At 39.6% G+C, this 19,694-nt stretch overlaps 1 protein-coding gene across 3 annotated transcripts in view; it reads right to left on the bottom strand.

Moving 5' to 3' along the window:
- Positions 1-1,139, bottom strand: part of GATAd (GATA zinc finger-domain containing protein GATAd) — a 101,808-nt gene extending 100,669 nt beyond the window's left edge. The window contains exon 1 of one of the 3 annotated variants that reach the window (XM_089465666.1): positions 278-1,139. In XM_089465666.1, the coding sequence (XP_089321792.1) occupies positions 278-928 (651 nt within the window). In that variant the 5' untranslated portion in view covers positions 929-1,139. The remainder of the gene's footprint in view (positions 1-277) is intronic. The other 2 variants (XM_089465665.1, XM_089465664.1) reach the window with 2 other exon arrangements.
- Between the last annotated feature and the right edge of the window lie 18,555 nt (positions 1,140-19,694).

The following is a 19,694-nucleotide window of genomic DNA, read 5'->3' as shown; positions in this document are numbered from 1 at the left end:
GTTTATTGTTTAATAATATAATAATAATATTGATGTGCCAATAATTCAGTTCGTCACAGTATGTAAGCAGAATTTATTGTGCTCATCTGGATTTTTATTTTGCAGGAGAAGACAATTCTACCAGTTCTATTTTTTAATGTAATGACGACGTATATATAATTACGAAGTATATACATACATGTATGAACGGAAAACACACAACTTTAAGCATATGTATGTATACAAGTGTACGTACGAGTGTAGGTTTGTGTATGGAATTAAAACTACTTCGGCTTACCTTAATAGAGAGACAGTTTAATATCTGAATTGTAATGTGTGGTGATGAATCATCTTTATGCTCTTGAGTGCTCTCATCGTTTGTTGAAGTATTTTCGTCACATGTATAAAAATCATTTTTTGTCGGAGTCGATTTAACAGTGTTAACTAAACCATGTATAATATTCTGGTCTCCATGATTGATCGATGTGGATGTTATGTCCTTTTTTAATTTTTGATTATTGCTCGGCAATGAAGATTGAAAATGTATTGGTGTCGAATTAGTTTGTTGCCTGTTTTTTTTTGAAAATTTGGGATCAAATGTATTTGATTCAATAGTGCATGGCGGGCTGGTGGAAGCAGAAGGCACACTCGGTGTGTAATAATTTTTTTGAAACTTATTAAATGAATCAGTTTCATTGTTATTTTGCACTGCTGATAACGAGTTATCACATTCACAGCAACATGTTTTTGGGTCAAATACAGTACATTCACATTTTGATACATTTTCATTTATATTGCACTGTTTCACGTTGTGACTATAATATTTTTTATGTGATTCGTTGGAAATTTTTTCCTTTTTATATATTTGTAAATCTGCAATATCGCGCTCATTGACCAAAGTGAGACACAAACGACAAACTTGGTGATACTTATGTGGTACATTATACATTATTATAAATAGCTAGTATTTTTTACACTGTTGTTATGGAATAAGTAAATCTGGTCTGTTTTTTGTTATATTTTAAATTATAACTTTAAACCAAATTAGAAAACAAAGTTAAAGACAACTTATCAGTTTTTCATCGTTTACAACACATTCAGATCACCGAAAATAGCTCACTTCAATAGTTCTTTAAGCTTGCGACTACTTTCCGAACTACTAGTTCTTTTATTAATAGGGCTGCATTATCAACATTAAAATACAAATCGGAATATATACTAAACTTTCCACATTTAAATACGTTTCCATCCCACAATAAACGACGAACACTATAGCCGGCGTATTTGCAGATACATATACAAATTTCTACCCTACTAGGAATATTTCCATGTAACTGTTAGCAAAATATTTAATTTTTATTAAATAATTTATGAAAAATTAAAAGCATTTTATATTTTGCTTATATTCATATACATATATTAAATCTAAAAATAAAACCTTTTTAGTAAAGAAATATAACAAAATATCAATATATCGATATTTTTGTATAAAATGAAATGAAATGAAAAATGTTGTTTGCCTTAATATCGTATTTTTTACATAATTGCGTTGGTTAATCTTGTAATAGCTCTGACCACTGACACTAACCAGAGAACACATAGACTAGACATCTAGAACAAATTTTTTCACCGACGAAAAAATGCGCTGAGGAGACTACACAACTTCGTATTTGCTCGGCTCAGTCTCTTAAGGCTCAAGCAGTGAAAATATTGCACGACAAAATCAGTGTGCTGCAAGCGCTCAAACAAAATGGTGCCATTCTTATATGAAGCACGGCTATGCGCTATTTGTCCTACTCTCTCTCTCTCTCTCTCCATGGCCTCTCAAATAGCAGCAGCGCACAGAAATTGAAAATTGTTCGCGACGATCCCAGCTCTTTCCTTTTGAGTGAAGGGTATACCGAAATCATAAAAGCGTTTGTCACGCTCATGCAAGCAACATGTAAGCGTTTCGATGGTTATTCGTGGGAAGGGTATGAAAGCGTTGATACGCATAAAGAATATGATTTCGCGACGGGCATGCACACACACACTTGTAGTCCCTTGCCACATGTATGAGCATTTGTGACCTGCGTTCGTTACTCTTGCTGCTTGTAGCCATTTTAAAGCCCAGCATTTGCATTTGGTCGGTCTTACGGACTGTCATAACCACATTACACAGATGTACTATGTATGAACATACATACATATGTATGTACATAAGTACATTTATATATTATTATTGCTAATCATGTTTATAAATGTGTTTATATCCGTAAATAATTATTATACCCTGAACCCATTTTCAATGGGAAATCAGGGTATAATGGTTTTGTTGAAATGTATGTAACAGGGAGAAGGAGGCGTGGCAGACCCCACAAAGTATATATATTCCTGATCAGGATGACGAGCTGAGTTGATTTGGCCCTGTCCGTCTGTCTGTCCGTCTGTCCGTATGTATGAACACCGTCGATTTCAGAAGATATAAGAGCTAGAGACTTCAAATTTTTTTTAAATGTCCGTAATTACAGCGCGCATATCAAGTTTATCATTAAAATTCGATAACTCATCCCGATCTTTTTTTATCGATAAAAAACCTTATCGAAAACCAGTTATAAAATATATCTTCTACACCTTTATTGCTAGTCTCCAAATTTTTAATGTATGCTTATATGCAATTTATACAATTTCGGTTTTTGTTAAAATTTACCCCCCACCCTTAAATTCACCCCCTCACCATCACTTTTGTAAAAAGCGTATTTCAAATACTAGAGACTTGTGCTTTGGCAATTACATGCATATCCATGTCATAATCATAATTTGAAAGTTTCATGAAGATCGTACGTCCACAAAAAAAGTTATTAAGCAATTAAGTTCTCATAGTAAGCGCTCACTGCCGCCCATGCGTGTTTATGCTTGTGTGTGTATATGTATGTAAATGTTTGTGTATGTGTGTGTATGTGTGTGTATGTGTGTGTGTATGTGTTTGTGTGTGTATGCATGTGTGTGCGTACGTGCGTGTGTGTGTGCGTGTTTCTTGTGTAAGCTTTCTTACTTGTTTTTTTATAATAATTATTTATTATTTGAGTGGACAAAAGTATTTTGACATTCCTTTTCAAATTAATTTTTTTGATGGTTTGGTTTGGTAATAAAAATATTAGTGTATCCCGATAAAATTTTTTCGGTTGAAATTTGAATAAAATATTTAATATATATATATATATATATATATATATATATATATATATATATATATATATATATTTAGATAAATAAGTATATAAATGTACGTAAATATGTACATATACATTTGCGTGAAGTGGATATCCGTAACACCAACCAACCAGTGGCACAATGATCTTTATTGCCAAAATTACTGATTAAGCGCGCCTCTTCCGGTCAAACCCAAAATCGTTCACACAATTCTAAGTTGTCGTAGGCACACGTCAATGCTCAAGTCGCATGCATACACTTATAAACATACACACACGCACAACATATAAAGGCACTGAACTGCTTCTACAATGATTACCCCATCATTTGTGAGCATCGCGGCCCCTGCGTACACACAATCAAACATATTTATGTAAGTGTGAGCACTTCACAAGATTGACCAAATGCAAATGCTAGGATTTCAAATTTCTATAGCCAGCAAGGGCTTTGCACACAGGCATACAAATGCTCATAGTACATGTAGCATACTGTAAGTGTGTGTGTGCATGCTCGTCGCGAAAACATTTTCATTATGCGCACCAACCCTTTCATACCCTTCCCACAAATAATAACGAAAACGCATGACAAACGGTTTGAAAAGTTCGGTATACTCTTCACACAGAAGGGAAGGCATGGGTTCTTGCTGCGAAGAAATTTCAATTTTCGTGAGCTGCTGCTTGTGCTCACAATGTGACAGTGCTGCCATTTTAGCCATTAAGTTGCTAGATCTAGCAATTTTGAATTTGAGTTTGCAATTTTTTTTTAAATTGCTATTAGCCACAAATATAGCTGTTTAAAAAAAAATTATGCAACTTTTAGCAATTTTGTGATTTTTGTGATCTCACAATAACATCATCTTAAAAAGAACTCAACTTGTTCAAAATCATAACAATATCGATAAATGCACAAACTCGTGAACAATAGTTCCATAGTTGTGAACAATAAGTAGTTTACAAATTCATCGAAAGTGATCGAGTGTCATTAGTGCGCTGAGCTTTAAATTGTATGCTGTTTTGTTAGATTCATTAAAAGTTTTATAAAATACGCCAAAAACGTATACCCAAAAATTTCGCGATGTGTGGTTGAGTGGCGAGTTTAAAGAGTGGATTCGCAAGGATGACACAGACTCAACAAGGGCCTATTGCGCCTATTGCAAGTGCACTATTGGCGCGAAGCTTTATGATGTGCGCCACCACGCTGCCACAAAAAAATATATAAGAGCGATGGGTGCGTGTACACAAAAAAAACAAGTTGCCTTTTGTTGTAAAAAGTGACAAGACGGAGGAGCATGAGGCTGCACTGTGCCTATACATACATTGCAAAACACGCAGCAATAGTGACAAGCGATCATTTGTCGCAATTATGTGCGCACCAATTTGCAGCTTGCCAATCGGTAGCAAACATAAAATTGGGCAGAGCACTTTGCGGAAAATTTGCGGGCTGATATTGGTGACTCGGCATTCAGTCTTTTGCTAGACGAATTGTTTAAATTTTCTTAAATCTTTAGGAGTTGGTATTAACTATTTCAGCAATAGTAAAGGCACAATTGTCTCAACATTTCTAAGCCTTGAGCTTATTGAAGTGGGCGACGCGATATGCATAGCAGATGCAGCTCCAAATATGATATTAATGATGAAGAAAGTATATTGGAACAATTGGACGACATTTTAACTATCATTTAAAAACTTAATCATAAATAAAAGTAATAAATTTAACATATAAAATTTTAACAAAATTTGGCAATTTCTTTTAGCAATTTTAATAAATTTTTTAGCAATTTTAGCAACTTTTTTTTGAAATTCTAGCAATTCTTGCCTTCAAAATTCTGGCAGCACTGCAATGTGAGCCTCACATGCATACATACATATACTCATTTGAGAGAGCAGAGAGCATCGAGAGAGAGAGAGCAAGGAAAACGTTGAGCATAGAGGGATCTTTTCTTCAACATTTGACCATCTCGGTCGAGCGCATGAAGCGAAATGATTGTGCTTTCGTATATTTTAGTAACCCGAACCTAAAAGTGAGGAGCCGAGCGAATACGAAGTTGTCTGGGGTGTTAACGCTCGAAAAAAGTGTGCAAAACGCTTTACACTACGTATCCGGTCTATGTGTTCTCTGGTTAGTGGTAATATGGATAAATTCCTAAAACCGTCAAACCGCCTAAACTTTATTAATAATTATTAAATATGAAAGATAAGAGTGATGCGACCGGTGATCCGGTGATCCGATGTCAAATGCTGATGAGGCGAAAAAACGAAAAAAAGACATTGCAGGCTTGAACACATTTCGACAAGTGACAAAACAAAATGTTTGCCAAGTGTCGCCTTTGCGGTAAAGAATACAGAACAAGTGGCAATACGTCCAATTTGCTAGAGCATCTCAAACGTGCTCATCCAATGAGATCAAATGATTTATCTAATTTAAACAAAATTAATTTGTAAAATGCCATGACACATATGAAATGTCATCATCAAAAGAAAGTAATATCAACAGAGCGGTTGCTCGAATGGTAGCTCGAGATGTACCACCGTACAGTATCGTGGAAGACGAAGGCTTAAAATATTTAATAAATTTATTGCATCCAAGCATACCGTGGAAGTACATACATCCAAGCCGCACAACGCTACAAAATGTGCATATTCAAAATATGTATGATGAGCTGAAAACTAAAGTGAAGACTCAGCTTAAGCAAGTAAATTATTGCTCTGTCATAACGGATAGCTAGACTTCCCAAAGTAGCATCAATTATTTGACTGCGACGTGCCATTATGTGTTGCGATATGCGATATGATATTGTTTTTGTTTTATGCTAATAAGAATGATGTTTGAGAAAATCAGCTAAATATAATATTGTTAAAAAAAAAAAACACGAAAATAAAAAATTTTTTAAATTCAAATACAATATAAATTGCGAAATATTCAAATGTAAATAATATAAACAGTTGAATAGCTAAGTACTCGAACTTCAAAAAATGTTCTCTTACCGCTTTTTAAATTTTCGATGGAACCATCGATATACTCGATAGTTTTTTCCATCGATGGAGAAATTATCGAGTGGAGCCACCATCGATGGATTTGCAGCCCTAATTAAGAGAAATTTTTAGCTGCTGCGCCCAACCACTGACCAAACAACACATAGACTAGACATGTAGAGCAACGTTTTTCCACGCCGCAACATCTGTCTAGCAGGTCCCGGCCAACTTCGTATTCGCTCGGCTTGGTATTGGCTGGCTCGGGTCATGAAAGATAACACGACGAAATCAGTGCGCTCTAAGCACGCAAACGAAATGGTCATGTATGCGCTTTGCGTTTTTTGTCTTACTCTCCCTCTCTCTCTCTGTGGGCTCTCAAATCATGAAGCTCAGCAGCGCACAAAAATTGAAATTTCTTCGCGACGGTCCCAGCTCTTTCCTTTTGAGTAAAGAGTATACTGAAATCTTAAAATCGTTTGCGACATTCATGCAAACAAAATGTTAGCGTTTCGATATATATTTATGGGAAGGGTATGAATGCGTTGAGGCGCATAAAGAATATGATCTCGCGACGGGCATGCACACACACACTTGTAGTCCCTTGCCACATGTATGACCATTTGTGACCTGCGTGCGTTACTCTTGCTGCTTGTAGTAATTTTAAAGCAGTAGTATGCGAAGCGCAACAGCAAATCTATCTAACCACTATATGTATGTTAGAGATGCAAGTATTGCAGAACTTGTGATGTTAGCCTTTAATAGTTGCCTGCTTGTTAGTTTGTCTATTAATCGGTATTATTAGCAGATTCAATTCATAAATAAGCCAGATTTTATGCTATCCGCAATTTCCAAGCCAGATCTGGCCAAAAATAAGCCAAAACGGCAACACTGGATGGTATATGTATGAGATTTACCACCACATCAACGCTTTCATACCCTTCCCACGAATAACCACCGTAACGCTTACATTTTATTTACAAGATCGTGACAAGTACTTTTATGATTTCGGTATACCCTTCAATTAAAAGGAAAGAGCTGGGATCGTCGAGAACAATTTTCAATTTCTGAGAGAGAGAGAGAGAGAGAGAGAGAGAGCATAAAGAGAGGGAGTGAGTAAGGGAAAAAGAGCGCATAACCGTGCTTCATATAATAATGTGTACATTTCGTGGCAGCAGTCGCAGCGCACTGATTTTGTCGTGCCTTATTTTCACTGCTTGAGCCTCAAATGACCGAGCCGACCAAATACGAAGTTGTCCGGTCGCTTCAGCGCATTTTTTCGGTGTTGAAAAAGTTTGTTCTACATGTCTAGTCTATGTGTTCTCTGGTTAGTGCTCATATGCCATATTTGATGTGTTTTAGATTGAGGCGAAAATTATATTTGGCTGTTCCGTTTTAAACTGACTATAATATGTTTTCATTAAATTCTAATATGTCTTCATTTGCGCTATTTTCACTTATGTATTACCACTGACCAAACAACACATAGACTAGACATGTAGAGCAACGTTTTTCCACGCCGCAGCATCTGTCTAGCAAGTCCCGGCCAACTTCGTATTCGCTCGGCTTGCTATTGGCTGGCTCGGGTAATGAAAGATAGCACGACGAAATCAGTGTGCTCTAAGCACGCAAACGAAATGGTCATGTATGCGCTTTGCGTTTTTTGTCTTACTCTCCCTCTCTCTCTCTAACTATCTCTCTTTCTTTCTCTCTCTCTTTCTTTCTCTCTCTCTCTCTCTCTGTGGGCTTTCAAATCATGAAGCTCAACAGCAAACAAAACTTTCATGCAAACAACATGTTAGCGTTTCGATCTACATATATATTTATGGGAAGGGTATGAATGCGTTGAGGCGTATAAAGAATTCATATTCTCGCGACGGGCATGCACACACACACTTGTAGTCCCTTGCTACATGTATGAGCATTTGTGACCTGCGTACGTTACTCTTGCTGCTTGTAGAAATTTTAAAGCCCAGCATTTGCATTTGGTGGGTCTTGCACATGTATCATTTGATTGTGTATGTGTTCACATGGGATGCGATGCTCACAATTATGGAATAGAACTTGTAGAAGCATTTGCTTTTACATGTACGTGTGTGTATGTGCATATGTGTATGCAGGGGACATGAACATTGGCGTGTGCCTACCTAAACTTAGAATTGGTTGACCAATTTAGGGTTCGCATTGCAGAATCGCGCTTCTATTTAAGTACCTTTTAATTTGTATCAATGATCGTGTGCTTGCCTACCGAAGTCATCAATTCATAAAAACAATTGTTTTAAATAGGAATTTGTTTACTATTATTTCATAAATTTAAAACATAAAATTCAATATATGTATATGTATTAACAATAAATAAACAGTAAACAAATCAATAATAAAAACAAAGATAATTCAATAACATTGAAAAATAAATTTATAAATGTAAATTTATATGTACATATGTATGTATATATGTTTTTCCGCTCAAGCCAGTTGCGTACAAAAATTAAAGTTTCTTGGCGACGAATCCATTTCCCTTCATATTCCACAGGCAGCAAGAATAGTTTCCCATACTAACACATAAGGGCTTATACATGCATGTAAAACGGGACTGTAACTGATGATTCACGAAAATACTGAGAAAGAATTGAGTTTCGCGACGCACGCACACAAAAGCTCATACACGTAGCAAGGATGTAAATGTGTGTGTGCATGCTCGTTGCGAAAATGTATTCTTTCTGTGCACAACAGCCTGTGCAAATTGTAAAGCCCAAAATTTGCCGTTGGTCTGCCTTGTGAAGTAAGTATGCTTTTATGGGATGGCAAGCTAATTGTCTCTGGATAATAGTTTGTAAATTTTGTATGGTTTGAATCGTAGGGTGACTATCAAATGGGCCATAATGACTTAATTTGAAAATTTTGACAATAATGAGTAAAGCTTGAGTGTAATAATATGACATGTGTATTTCATATATTGCAAAGCATTTATTAAAGTTAGTAGTGTTTTACGATAATTTTTTCGGTAGAAAATGTGTATAAAATAATTTTAATTATATATAATTATTTACGGATATAAACACATTTATAACAAGTAAGAAAGCTCTAGTCGAGACTGCTCGACTACGAGATCCCCTGAACCCTTGGAGCAATAGATATTTCAATAATTTTTCGCGTCTTTCAGCTTACACAAGAAACACGCACACACACACACACACACACGCACGTACGCACACGCAGGCATACATACACACACACGCATACAGACACAAACGCATACACACTCACATACACACCCACATACATACACATACACAAACACATACACACACAAGCACCCACGCATAAACACGCATGGGCTGCAGTGTGCGCTTATTATGAGAACTTAATTGTTTGATAACTTTTTTTTTATGGACGTACGATCTTCATGAAACTTTCAGATTATGATTATAACATGGATATGCATGTAATTGCCAAAGCACAAGTCTCTAGTATTTGAAATACGCTTTTTACAAAAGTGAGGGTGAGGGGGTGAATTTAGAGGTGGGGGGCTAATTTTAACAAAAACCGAAATTGTATAAATTGCATGTAAGCATACATTAAAAATTTGGAGACTCTAGCGATAAAGGTGTAGAAGATATAATTTTATAACTGGTTTTCGATAAGGTTTTTTATCGATAAAAAAAGATCGGGATGAGTTATCGATTTTTAATGATAAACTTGATATGCGCGCTGTAATTACGGACATTTTAAAAAAAATTTGAAGTCTCTAGCTCTTATATCTTCTGAAATCGACGCGTTCATACATACGGACAGACGGACGGACGGACAGACGGACAGACGGACAGGGCCAAATCAACTCAGCTCGTCGCCCTGATCAAGAATATATATACTTTGTGGGGTCTGCCACGCCTCCTTCTGCCTGTTACATACATTTCAACAAAACCATTATACCCTGATTTCCCATTGAAAATGGGTTCAGGGTATAAAAATGATTGGCAATAATAATATATAAATGTACTTATGTACATATGTATGTTCATACATAGTACATCTGTGTAAAGTGGTTATGACAGTGCGTAAGACCGACCAAATGCAAATGCTGGGCTTTAAAATTGCTACAAGCAGCAAGAGTAAGGCACGCAGGTCACAAATGCTCATACATGTAGCAAGGGACTACAAGTGTGTGTGTGCATGCCCGTTGCCCGTCAACGTATTCATACCCTTCCCATAAATATATATGTATATCGAAACGCTAAAATTTTGTTTCCATGAATGTCGCAAACGATTTTAAGATTTCGGTATACTCTTCACTCAAAAGGAAAGAGCTGGGACCGTAGAGAAGAAATTTCAATTTTTGTGCGCAGCTGAGCTTCATGATTTGAGAGTCCACAGAGAGAGAGAGAGAGAGAGAGAGAGAGAGAGAGAGAGAGAGAGAGAGAGAGAGAGAGAGAGAGAGAGAGAGTGAGAGAGAGAGAGAGAGAGAGAGAGAGAGAGAGAGTGAGAGAGAGAGAGAGAGAGAGAGAGATAGAGAGAGAGAGAGAAAGACAAAAAAGGCAAAGCGCATACATGACCATTTCGTTTGCGTGCTTAGAGCGCACTGATTTCGTCGTGCTATCTTTGATTACCCGAGCCATCCAATACCAAGCCGAGCGAATACGAAGTTGACCGGGACCTGCTAGACAGATGTTGCGGCGTGGAAAAACGTTGCTCTACATGTCTAGTCTATGTGTTGTTTGGTCAGAGCACTGACCAGAGAACACATAGACTAGAAAATGTTAAGTTGGTCGACCACTTTACTTCGTATTTGCTCTGCTCGGTCGCTGGAGGTTCGAGCAGTGAAAATATTGCACGGCAAAGTCAGTGCGCTGCAAGCGCTCAACCGAAATGGTGCTATTCTTATATGAATCACGACTATGTGCTTTTGTCCTACTCTCTCTCTCTATCTCTCTCTATGGTCGCTCAAATCACCGAACTCAGCAGCGCACAAAAATTGAAATTTCTTGGCGACGATCCCAGCTCTTTCCGTTTGAGTGAAGGGTATACCGAAATCATAAAAGCGTTTGTCACGCTCATGCAAACAAAATGTAAGCGTTTCGATGGTTATTCGTGGGAAGAGTAGAAAAGCGTTGATACGCATAAAGAATATGATTTCGCGACGGGCAAGCATACACACACTTGCAGTCTCTGGAAACATGTGTGAGCATTTGTGGCCTGTGTGCGTAACTCTTGCTGCCTGAGCAAATTGTAATGCCCAAAATTTACCGGTGATTGGCCTTTGAGGGAGCACATACATTTGCATACATATGTGTATGTATGTATGAGATGGGATAGTAATTGTCTGGCGATTCAGTAGTTTGTCAATTTTGTATTGTTTGAATTGTAGAGTGACTGCCAAATGAGCCTTTATGACTTAATCAGTAATTTCGACATGCGTATATCATTTCAAGTTTTTATAGTCCACTAGCCAATATATTGTGATGATTAACTAAAGTAACAAGTGCACTTCCTATTAATTTTAAAGGTATTTTTTAATTGCATGATTTTTATGACATCTAAAAGATGCACTCTTTAAAATGGGTCCATTTAGCCAGTATATGTATGTATGTACATACATATGCTTCTTATTAAAAAGGTAAATTTCACCTGTATATGTGCAGGTACAAGGGATCGAAAATCGCATTCCAATTTGGCCACAGGGATTGATCAGGTACTACATTTTTAGCAAAAATCATTCTGATAGGCAAACCCACGACCATTGAAATAAAATCATCTACTTAAATGTAAGCGCGCCTCTTCAATTAAAACATACACTCACGCACATACATATAAAGGCACTGAACTGCTTCTACAATGATTACCCCATCATTTGTGAGCATCGCGGCCCCTGCGTACACACAATCAAACATATTTATGTAAGTGTGAGCACTTCACAAGATCGACCAAATGCAAATGCTAGGATTTCAAATTGCTATAGCCAGCAAGGTCTTTGCACACAGGCATATAAATGCTCATAGTACATGTAGCAAGGGACAGTGTATGTATGCATGCTCGTCGCGAAAACATTTTCATTATGCGCACCAACGCTTTCATACTCTTCCCACAAATAATAACGAAAACGCATGGCAAACGGTTTGAAAAGTTCGGTATACTCTTCACTCAGAAGGGAAGACATGGGTTCTTGCTGCGAAGAAATTTCAATTTTCGTGAGCTGCTGCTTGTGCTCACAATGTGAGCCTCACATGTATACATACATATACACATTCGAGAGAGCAGAGAGCATCGAGAGAGAGAGAGAGCAAGGGAAACATTGAGCATAGAGGGATCTTTTGTTCAACATTTGACCATCTCGGTCGAGCGCATGAAGCGAAATGATTGTGCTTCCGTCTATTTTCGTAGCTCGAACCTAAAAGTGAAGAGCCGAGCAAATACGAAGTGGTCTGGGAGATAACTCCCGAAAAAAAGTGTGCAATACGCTTTACACTACTTGTCCGGTCTATGTGTTCTGTGGTTAGTGGTACCATAATATAATTCTGTGGCAGTTTATTAAAGTTGCAAGTGCTCTGCTCAACAAATAAGACTTACATATTCCAAGTTTTATGTCTGCGCTATAGCATCAAACATTTACTTTACTCTCGCAATCGCTCTCGCACAAACGACTTTGAACTCTATCGTGTTACTCTTGTGCTGTACTCGTCATGGCGAATTTATATGCTAGTGTAGTTGCTCCCGAAGATCGCGTGCGGTTTTATGAGCTCCAGGTACAGTCGGTGTTTGAACGCGTAAAAAAGCTACAAGTCAAAGTCGATTCAGATGCTCTTGCCGATCACAATGACAGTACATTAAAGGTTCTACTGGAGTATATCGACAAGCTAAGCCACTCCTTTAGCAAGGCCCATGAAAGTCTAGAGGAGCTCGACTTTACTGAGATGTCCAGCGATTTGCGCACTGACTTTGATGATTTAATAATGGTCATGCAGTCAACAATAATGTCCGAAGTTCAAAGTCGTACTGCTCAAGTGCATCATAGTTCCACGTTTAGTCGTCCAAGTGACCCTCCTCACGCATCCGCTCCCAGAATGCAGGCCGCAGCTGCGTTCCGCCATTAAAGCTACCTGCGTTAAGCGGTGGAAATGCGAATTGGGCTGATTTCTACTCAATGTTTTTTACAATTATTGAAAGTCGGCCAGAAATCAACAATATGGAAAGACTTCAGCACCTCCGGTCCTGCCTCGACGGCGCAGCGTTGGATACGGTTCGCTCTTTCGAAATTTCTAATGATAATTATACAATTGCCATAAAGTTATTGTAGCAGAGATATGATAACCGACATTTAATCTTCCAGGCCCACATCGTAAAGATCTTAGGTCTCAAAAGAGTGGAAAATGGATCCATAACCAAGCTGCGTGAGCTATCTGACAGCTTCAATGTCCATATGCGTGCGTGGGCACAACAGAGCAACTAGCCAGTGCCATGATTGCTCAGATACTGCTACAGAAGCTTGATGAGGCCTCACAAGCTAAATGGGAAGAGAAATTGGACAACTCAGAGATGGCTCTTCAGATACCCAGATATGAAGAAGTCTCCTCATTTCTTAAACTTCGTTGCCGTACTTTGGAATCGATTAAATTTGCTCTTACAAACTATTCGTCAAGTAAGCCGATGAATTCTTGCAGTAAGGTTGCTACCAGCAGATCAGCATTTCTCATAACCGGCCACAGTACGCACAGTTGCAGTTTTTGTAATGATCTTGAGCACACAATCTACAAATGCCCAAGATTCGCAAACTTGTCTCCTAGTCTTCGCCTGAATGAGGTCCGAAAGGCTGGCTTATGTTTAAATTGTCTCAAGGGCGGTCATCAGTCGCGACAATGTGGCTCGCGCAGTTGTCGGGTCTGTGGAGTCAAGCATCATACGCTTCTTCATCTCGGCCACTCCAGCACATAGCAATCCCATCCACCCATCAACAATCTTCAACATCAAGAGTACATACCATCCCTCAGCCCTCAGCACCAGCCACTACTCTCTTATCCAAGGATCGGCACAGCGATGTTGTACTCCTGGCTACCGCAGTGGTTCTGGCAAGGAATCGGTTTGGCGAACTTGTTCCTTGTCGTGCACTTTTAGATTCAGGCTCTCAACTACATCTCATTACAGTCAGATTTGCGAATCTCCTACAACTTAAGAGAACCAAATCGGTTGCATCTGTATGCGGCGTAGGCGATTCCAATGTTGCCATGGATGGAAGCAGCATTTGCCTCACTCTTCAAGCTCACGCATCTGACTATACAACTAGCATAACAGCTATGGTAGCTACAAATATAACTGGCAGGCAGCCCAGTTCTAATGTAAATACGAGCAATTGGAGCATACCGCAAAATATTGTACTGGCAGATCCAGCTTTCCATAGGCCGCAACAAGTGGATCTGCTTTGCTCTGTGTGGGACAAATCAAGTTGATGCCTGGACTTCCATTGTTACAGAAGACTCGTCTTGGTTGGGTTGTATCAGTTGGCGCAACCACAACTCCTTGCTAATGGCTTCAAAGGCGCCTTCGGATCCGATTACAGACTGCTGTGCTGATATCAAGTTGGACAGTCTCGTTCGTCGCTTTTGGGAAGTTGAGCGCTGCAGCGATTCCATTGTAAAGTTCAGCAAGGAAGACTCAGACTGCGAAGCGCATTTTGAGAGGCATTACAATCGATTGGCTAGTGGTCAATATACAGTACGCCTGCCTGTTAAGCTTAGCTTCTTGGAGATTATTATTATTATCTTATGAGCAAGCGCGACATCGGTTTCTCAATTTGGAGAAGAAATTGAGACGTTTGCCGCATATAAAGTCTCAATACTCAGCATTTCTGAAAGAGTATCTTGAACTTGGTCACATGTCCCGCGTTCCTCTAAATTCATTCCATCTATGCAGATATTTTCTTCCTCATCACTGCGATCTGAAGGACGATAGCACAACCACCAAGCTTCGCGTCGTCTTTGATGGATCTGCATCTACAACAACTTGGCATTCGTTGAATGACATTCTAATGTCAGGTCCCGTCATTCAGCCGAAATTGGTCGACAGATTATTGCGCTTCCGATCTATCCAGCTGCGCTCACCGGCGATATTTCCAAAATGTATCGTTGCGTGAGCCAGACAGCTATCTACAATGCATTTTATGGAGGAATTCGCCAGAAGATGAGTTGGAAGTTTTCAGGCTTGATACGGTAATATATGGAACAAAACCAGCGTCATTCTTGTCTGTGCGCGCTATGCATCAGCTTGCCGCAGATGAAAGAAACGCATTCCCAGTCGGGTCCGACGTACTGCTTCGCGATTTCTATGTTGATGATTTAATTAGTGGAGGAAATTCAGTCGAAGAAGCAAGACTTGTTATGCAAAAGACAGCTGGAGTCTTGGCATGTGGGATGTTTAAATTGAGAAAGTGGTGTTCAAGCCATCCCATGTTACTGGACGGCGTAATAGACTGCGACAAGGAATCGCTCATTAGGTTCAATGATGGCGACATTACAAAGACACTTGGCCTTGCATGGGATCCAGCATCTGATCAACTTCTTTTCTTATATCTATCTCTGAATTCAGCCCCTAAGCCCTCCAGGCGCTCTGTTCTCTTGTCTATTGCTCGGTTTTATGATCCCCTCGGTTTTGTCGGCAAAATAATAACGAAGGCTAAAATTTTTTTGCAGCAACTATGGAGGCGTAAACTTGATTGGGACGCGAGTCTTCCGTCTGCTTGTCATACTGCATGGCTACACATTTGCAGTAACTTTGGCAGTGGTCTTAGTAGTGCATTTGCGCTTCGAAATAAAGGAATGGTTCCGTCTAGCCTCGCTGTCACCTTTCCTTGATGAAATTGGGCTGCTACGTGTCGATGGTCGTCTCAAAAACTCAACTTTAAACTTCGATTGTCGCCATCCAATTATTTTGCCCAATCTTCATCCAGTAACTAGAGCCGTTGAGTTAGACGCGGGCGTAAATTTTGATAAAAACCGAAATTGTATAAAATGCAGTCCGAGTCTGCTAATCCTTGAGCCCTACGAGCACTCAAATTGTTTTAGTTACAGTCAGAGAAATCTTAGTAGCTCTCAGATGTCATAGAATCAACACAGCTCCAGCGCCGGACGGGATCCCAAATCATGCGCTAAAGCTTGCCCTCGCCTTGCACCATCTTCATACAGACCGATCTACCTCTTAGACAGAATCATTCTCAACAGTATATGCGTGCCGTTCCGGATGTCTGCTAACGTTACTCCTGGCCCATGACTTTTTATATCCTGAACCCATTTTCAATGGGAAATCAGGGTATAATGGTTTTGTTGAAATGTTGATTTGGCCCTGTCCGTCTGTCTGCCTGTCCGTCTGTCCGTCTATTCCTATGTTTGAAAGCGTCGATTTCCGAAGATATAAGAGCTAGAGACTTGAATTTTTTATTAAATGACCGTATATTCAGCGCGGCTGTCGAGTTTGCTTTTAAAATTCGATAAATCATCCCGTTATGTTTTTATCGAGTAAAAACATTCAAGTTCAAGTCAGATGACACTATAGCTAATAGTGAATGATTTTTATTTTTTTTTTAATTTCTCAAATACTCAATATAATATGTAAATCACGTGCTGAAAGTTTTATTAAATTCCGTGCAGTCAAAAGTTAATTAAAAATCATCAAATATTTGGCCAATTAACAAACGCACGTGCAGCAGCTACAACAGCATCGTATACGTGTGCACACATACATTCAAACTTCTTCTGGAACATTCTTTGAATCACATCGCTGCAGCAGTGAATCTATTTGAGTTTTGCCACCGCAGCTTTCAGAAGTGAGGTGGCGTAGTGAGTAGCGGCGTGACGCTCGATCGAAAAATCGCGGTTCGAATCCCGATCGGTGTAACTTATATTAATTTTTTAATTGTTTCAAAATATTTTTATATTTTTCTACTCTGAATCCAGTTTCAATGGGAAATCAGGGTATAATTGTTTTGTTGAAATGTATGTAACAGGCAGAAGCAGGCGTGGCAGACCCCACAAAGTATATATATTCTTATTCAGGGCGACGAGCTGAGTCGTTTTTGCCGTGTCCGTCTGTCCGTCCGTGCGCCTGTCCGTCTGTCCGTCTGTCCGTATGTTTGAACGCGTCGATCTCAGAAGATATAAAATTTAGAGACTTGAAATTTTTTTCCTGGGTCCGTGTATAGGACTCACATATCGAGATTTCTTTTAAATATCGATAACTTGCCCCGTTATTTTATTATCGATTAAAAACATTATCGAAAACTAGTAATAAATTTATATCTCCTACATCTTTAAAGCTAGAGTCTCCAAATTGATTAATTTTATGTATAGTTACATGCATTTTATACAATTTCGGGTTTTGTCAAAATTTACCCCCTACGTCTAATTCATCCCCTCACCATCACATTTTTAAAAGGCGTATTTAAAATACTAGAGACTTGTGCTTTGGCAAATACATACATATCCATGATATAATCATAATCTGAAAGTTTCATGAAGAAACTACATCCACAAGAAAAGTTATTGAACAATTAAGTTCCTTTAGTAAGCCACCACTGCAGCCAATGCGTGTTTATGCGTGCGTGCGTATCTCTGTGTGTGTGTGTGTGTGTGTGTGTGTGTGTATTGTGTACGCAGAAAGACGCGAAAAATGATTGAAACAGCTATTGCTTTAGTAGTAGTCTCGTAGTCGGGCAGTCTCGACTAGATCTTTCTTACTTGTTTTTAATAAACTCTGATACGTATGCAAACGTACGCTGCAAGCGGCCAAAAGAATTCACATGTTTGCAGTCCATAGAGACATCATGGATTGCTTCAAAGAGAAGCTTTACAAGAAGCACAGTTCTTTGACGCTCAATTGAAATTCTTTCTGCAAGCGCTGAGACTGGCCACTGAGATCTGGGCTTGCAGAGGAAACCTGGCCCGTTGAACCAAAGTAACGATGCATTTAACTCCGAGGGCAATGCACCCCGAGATAATATATCCGCGGGATTCAGTATTGTAGGTAGATAGTGCCACTCCATTGCTGATGTGAGATCTTGTATCGTATCGATGCGATTTGAAACAAAAACGTGAAATCGTTCGGGCTCGCCATTTATCCAAGAAAGCGCTTCAGTAGAGTCAGACCAACAATGAAACTCGTCTGCGAAAATGCCTAAGCGAGCCACTTCATCCATTAGACGCGCAAGCAACTCTGCCCCGCATAGTTGCAGCTTGGGAACCGTGAGCGTTTTTAGAGGCGCAACTCGATACTTGGAGCAAAGTAACCTGCTGATGGTATGCTGACCTCTGTATACAATATAAATGCAGGCTCAGTATGCCTCGATGCTGGCATCGCAGAATCCATGGACTTCAACCTTCGATCCTGGTATTAATGATAGCCTGGGAAATTCACTACTAAGACCACTGCCAAAGTTACTGCAAATGTGTAGCCATGCAGTATGACAAGCAGACGGAAGACTCGCGTCCCAATCAAGTTTACGCCTCCATAGTTGCTGCAAAAAAATTTTAGCCTTCGTTATTATTTTGCCGACAAAACCGAGGAGATCATAAAACCGAGCAATAGACAAGAGAACAGTGCGCCTGGAGGGCTTAGGGGCTGAATTCAGAGATAGATATAAGAAAAGAAGTTGATCAGATGCTGGATCCATCATTGAACCGAATGAGCGATTCCTTGTCGCAGTCTGTTATGCCGTCCAGTACCATGGGATGGCTTGAACACCACTTTCCAATTTCTCTTCCCATTTAGTTTGTGAGGCCTCATCAAGCTTCTGTAGCAGTATCTCACCCTCACATTTGTAAAAGGCGTATTTAAAATACTAGAGACCTGTGCCTTGGCAAATACATGCATATGCACGTTATAATCATAATCTGAAAGTTTCATGAAGACCGTATGTCCACTAAAAAAGTTATTAAACAATTAAGTTCTCATACTATGCGCTCACTGCCGCCCATGCGTGTTTATGCTTGTGTGTTTATGTGTGTGTAAATGTTTATATGTATGTGTGTGTGTGTCTGTTTGTGTGCGTGTGTATGATTTGGGTATATGTGTGTCTATGGCTCGGATAGCACGGGATGCTTGCGGGACGGCTGTAAAGCATTGCTTCGCGAGCACTATGCGCTACCTTAGCCTGGTACAGCTCGTCTTCTTATTCGCTCGACTCTGCGGAGCTCCATCATCACTGTAGCCGCGTAGGTGCTTGTTAGTTCCCAAGCTTCCTCCGATTCCAGCATGGCGTTGACTATGTTGCCCGCTCTGATGGAGCGGGTCCTAGACGACGCCTCTCCTCCAGGAACCGTCCACATACGAAGAGGATGTGGTTGGCGTCTTCCACATGCCCTCGCCCGCACCACGGGCACTCAGTCAGTTTCCTCGTGACCAAAGCGCTTCAAATAGCTCCGAAAGCATCCATGGCCCGAGTGGATCTGCGAAAGATAGAAGTTAACCTCGCCGTGTTTGTGGTTAACCCATGGTTCGAGCTCCGGGATGAGCTTGTGCGTCCACCGCCCTTTAGCTGAGCATCGTGCAATGCTGTTCGCCCTGATAGCGTTGTGT

Source organism: Drosophila arizonae, chromosome 3, assembly GCF_054131065.1.
Source record: "Drosophila arizonae isolate 15081-1271.41 chromosome 3, UAZ_ARI_1.0, whole genome shotgun sequence".
NCBI lineage: Eukaryota > Metazoa > Arthropoda > Insecta > Diptera > Drosophilidae > Drosophila > Drosophila arizonae.
This window is presented reverse-complemented; position numbering and strand designations above follow the sequence as displayed.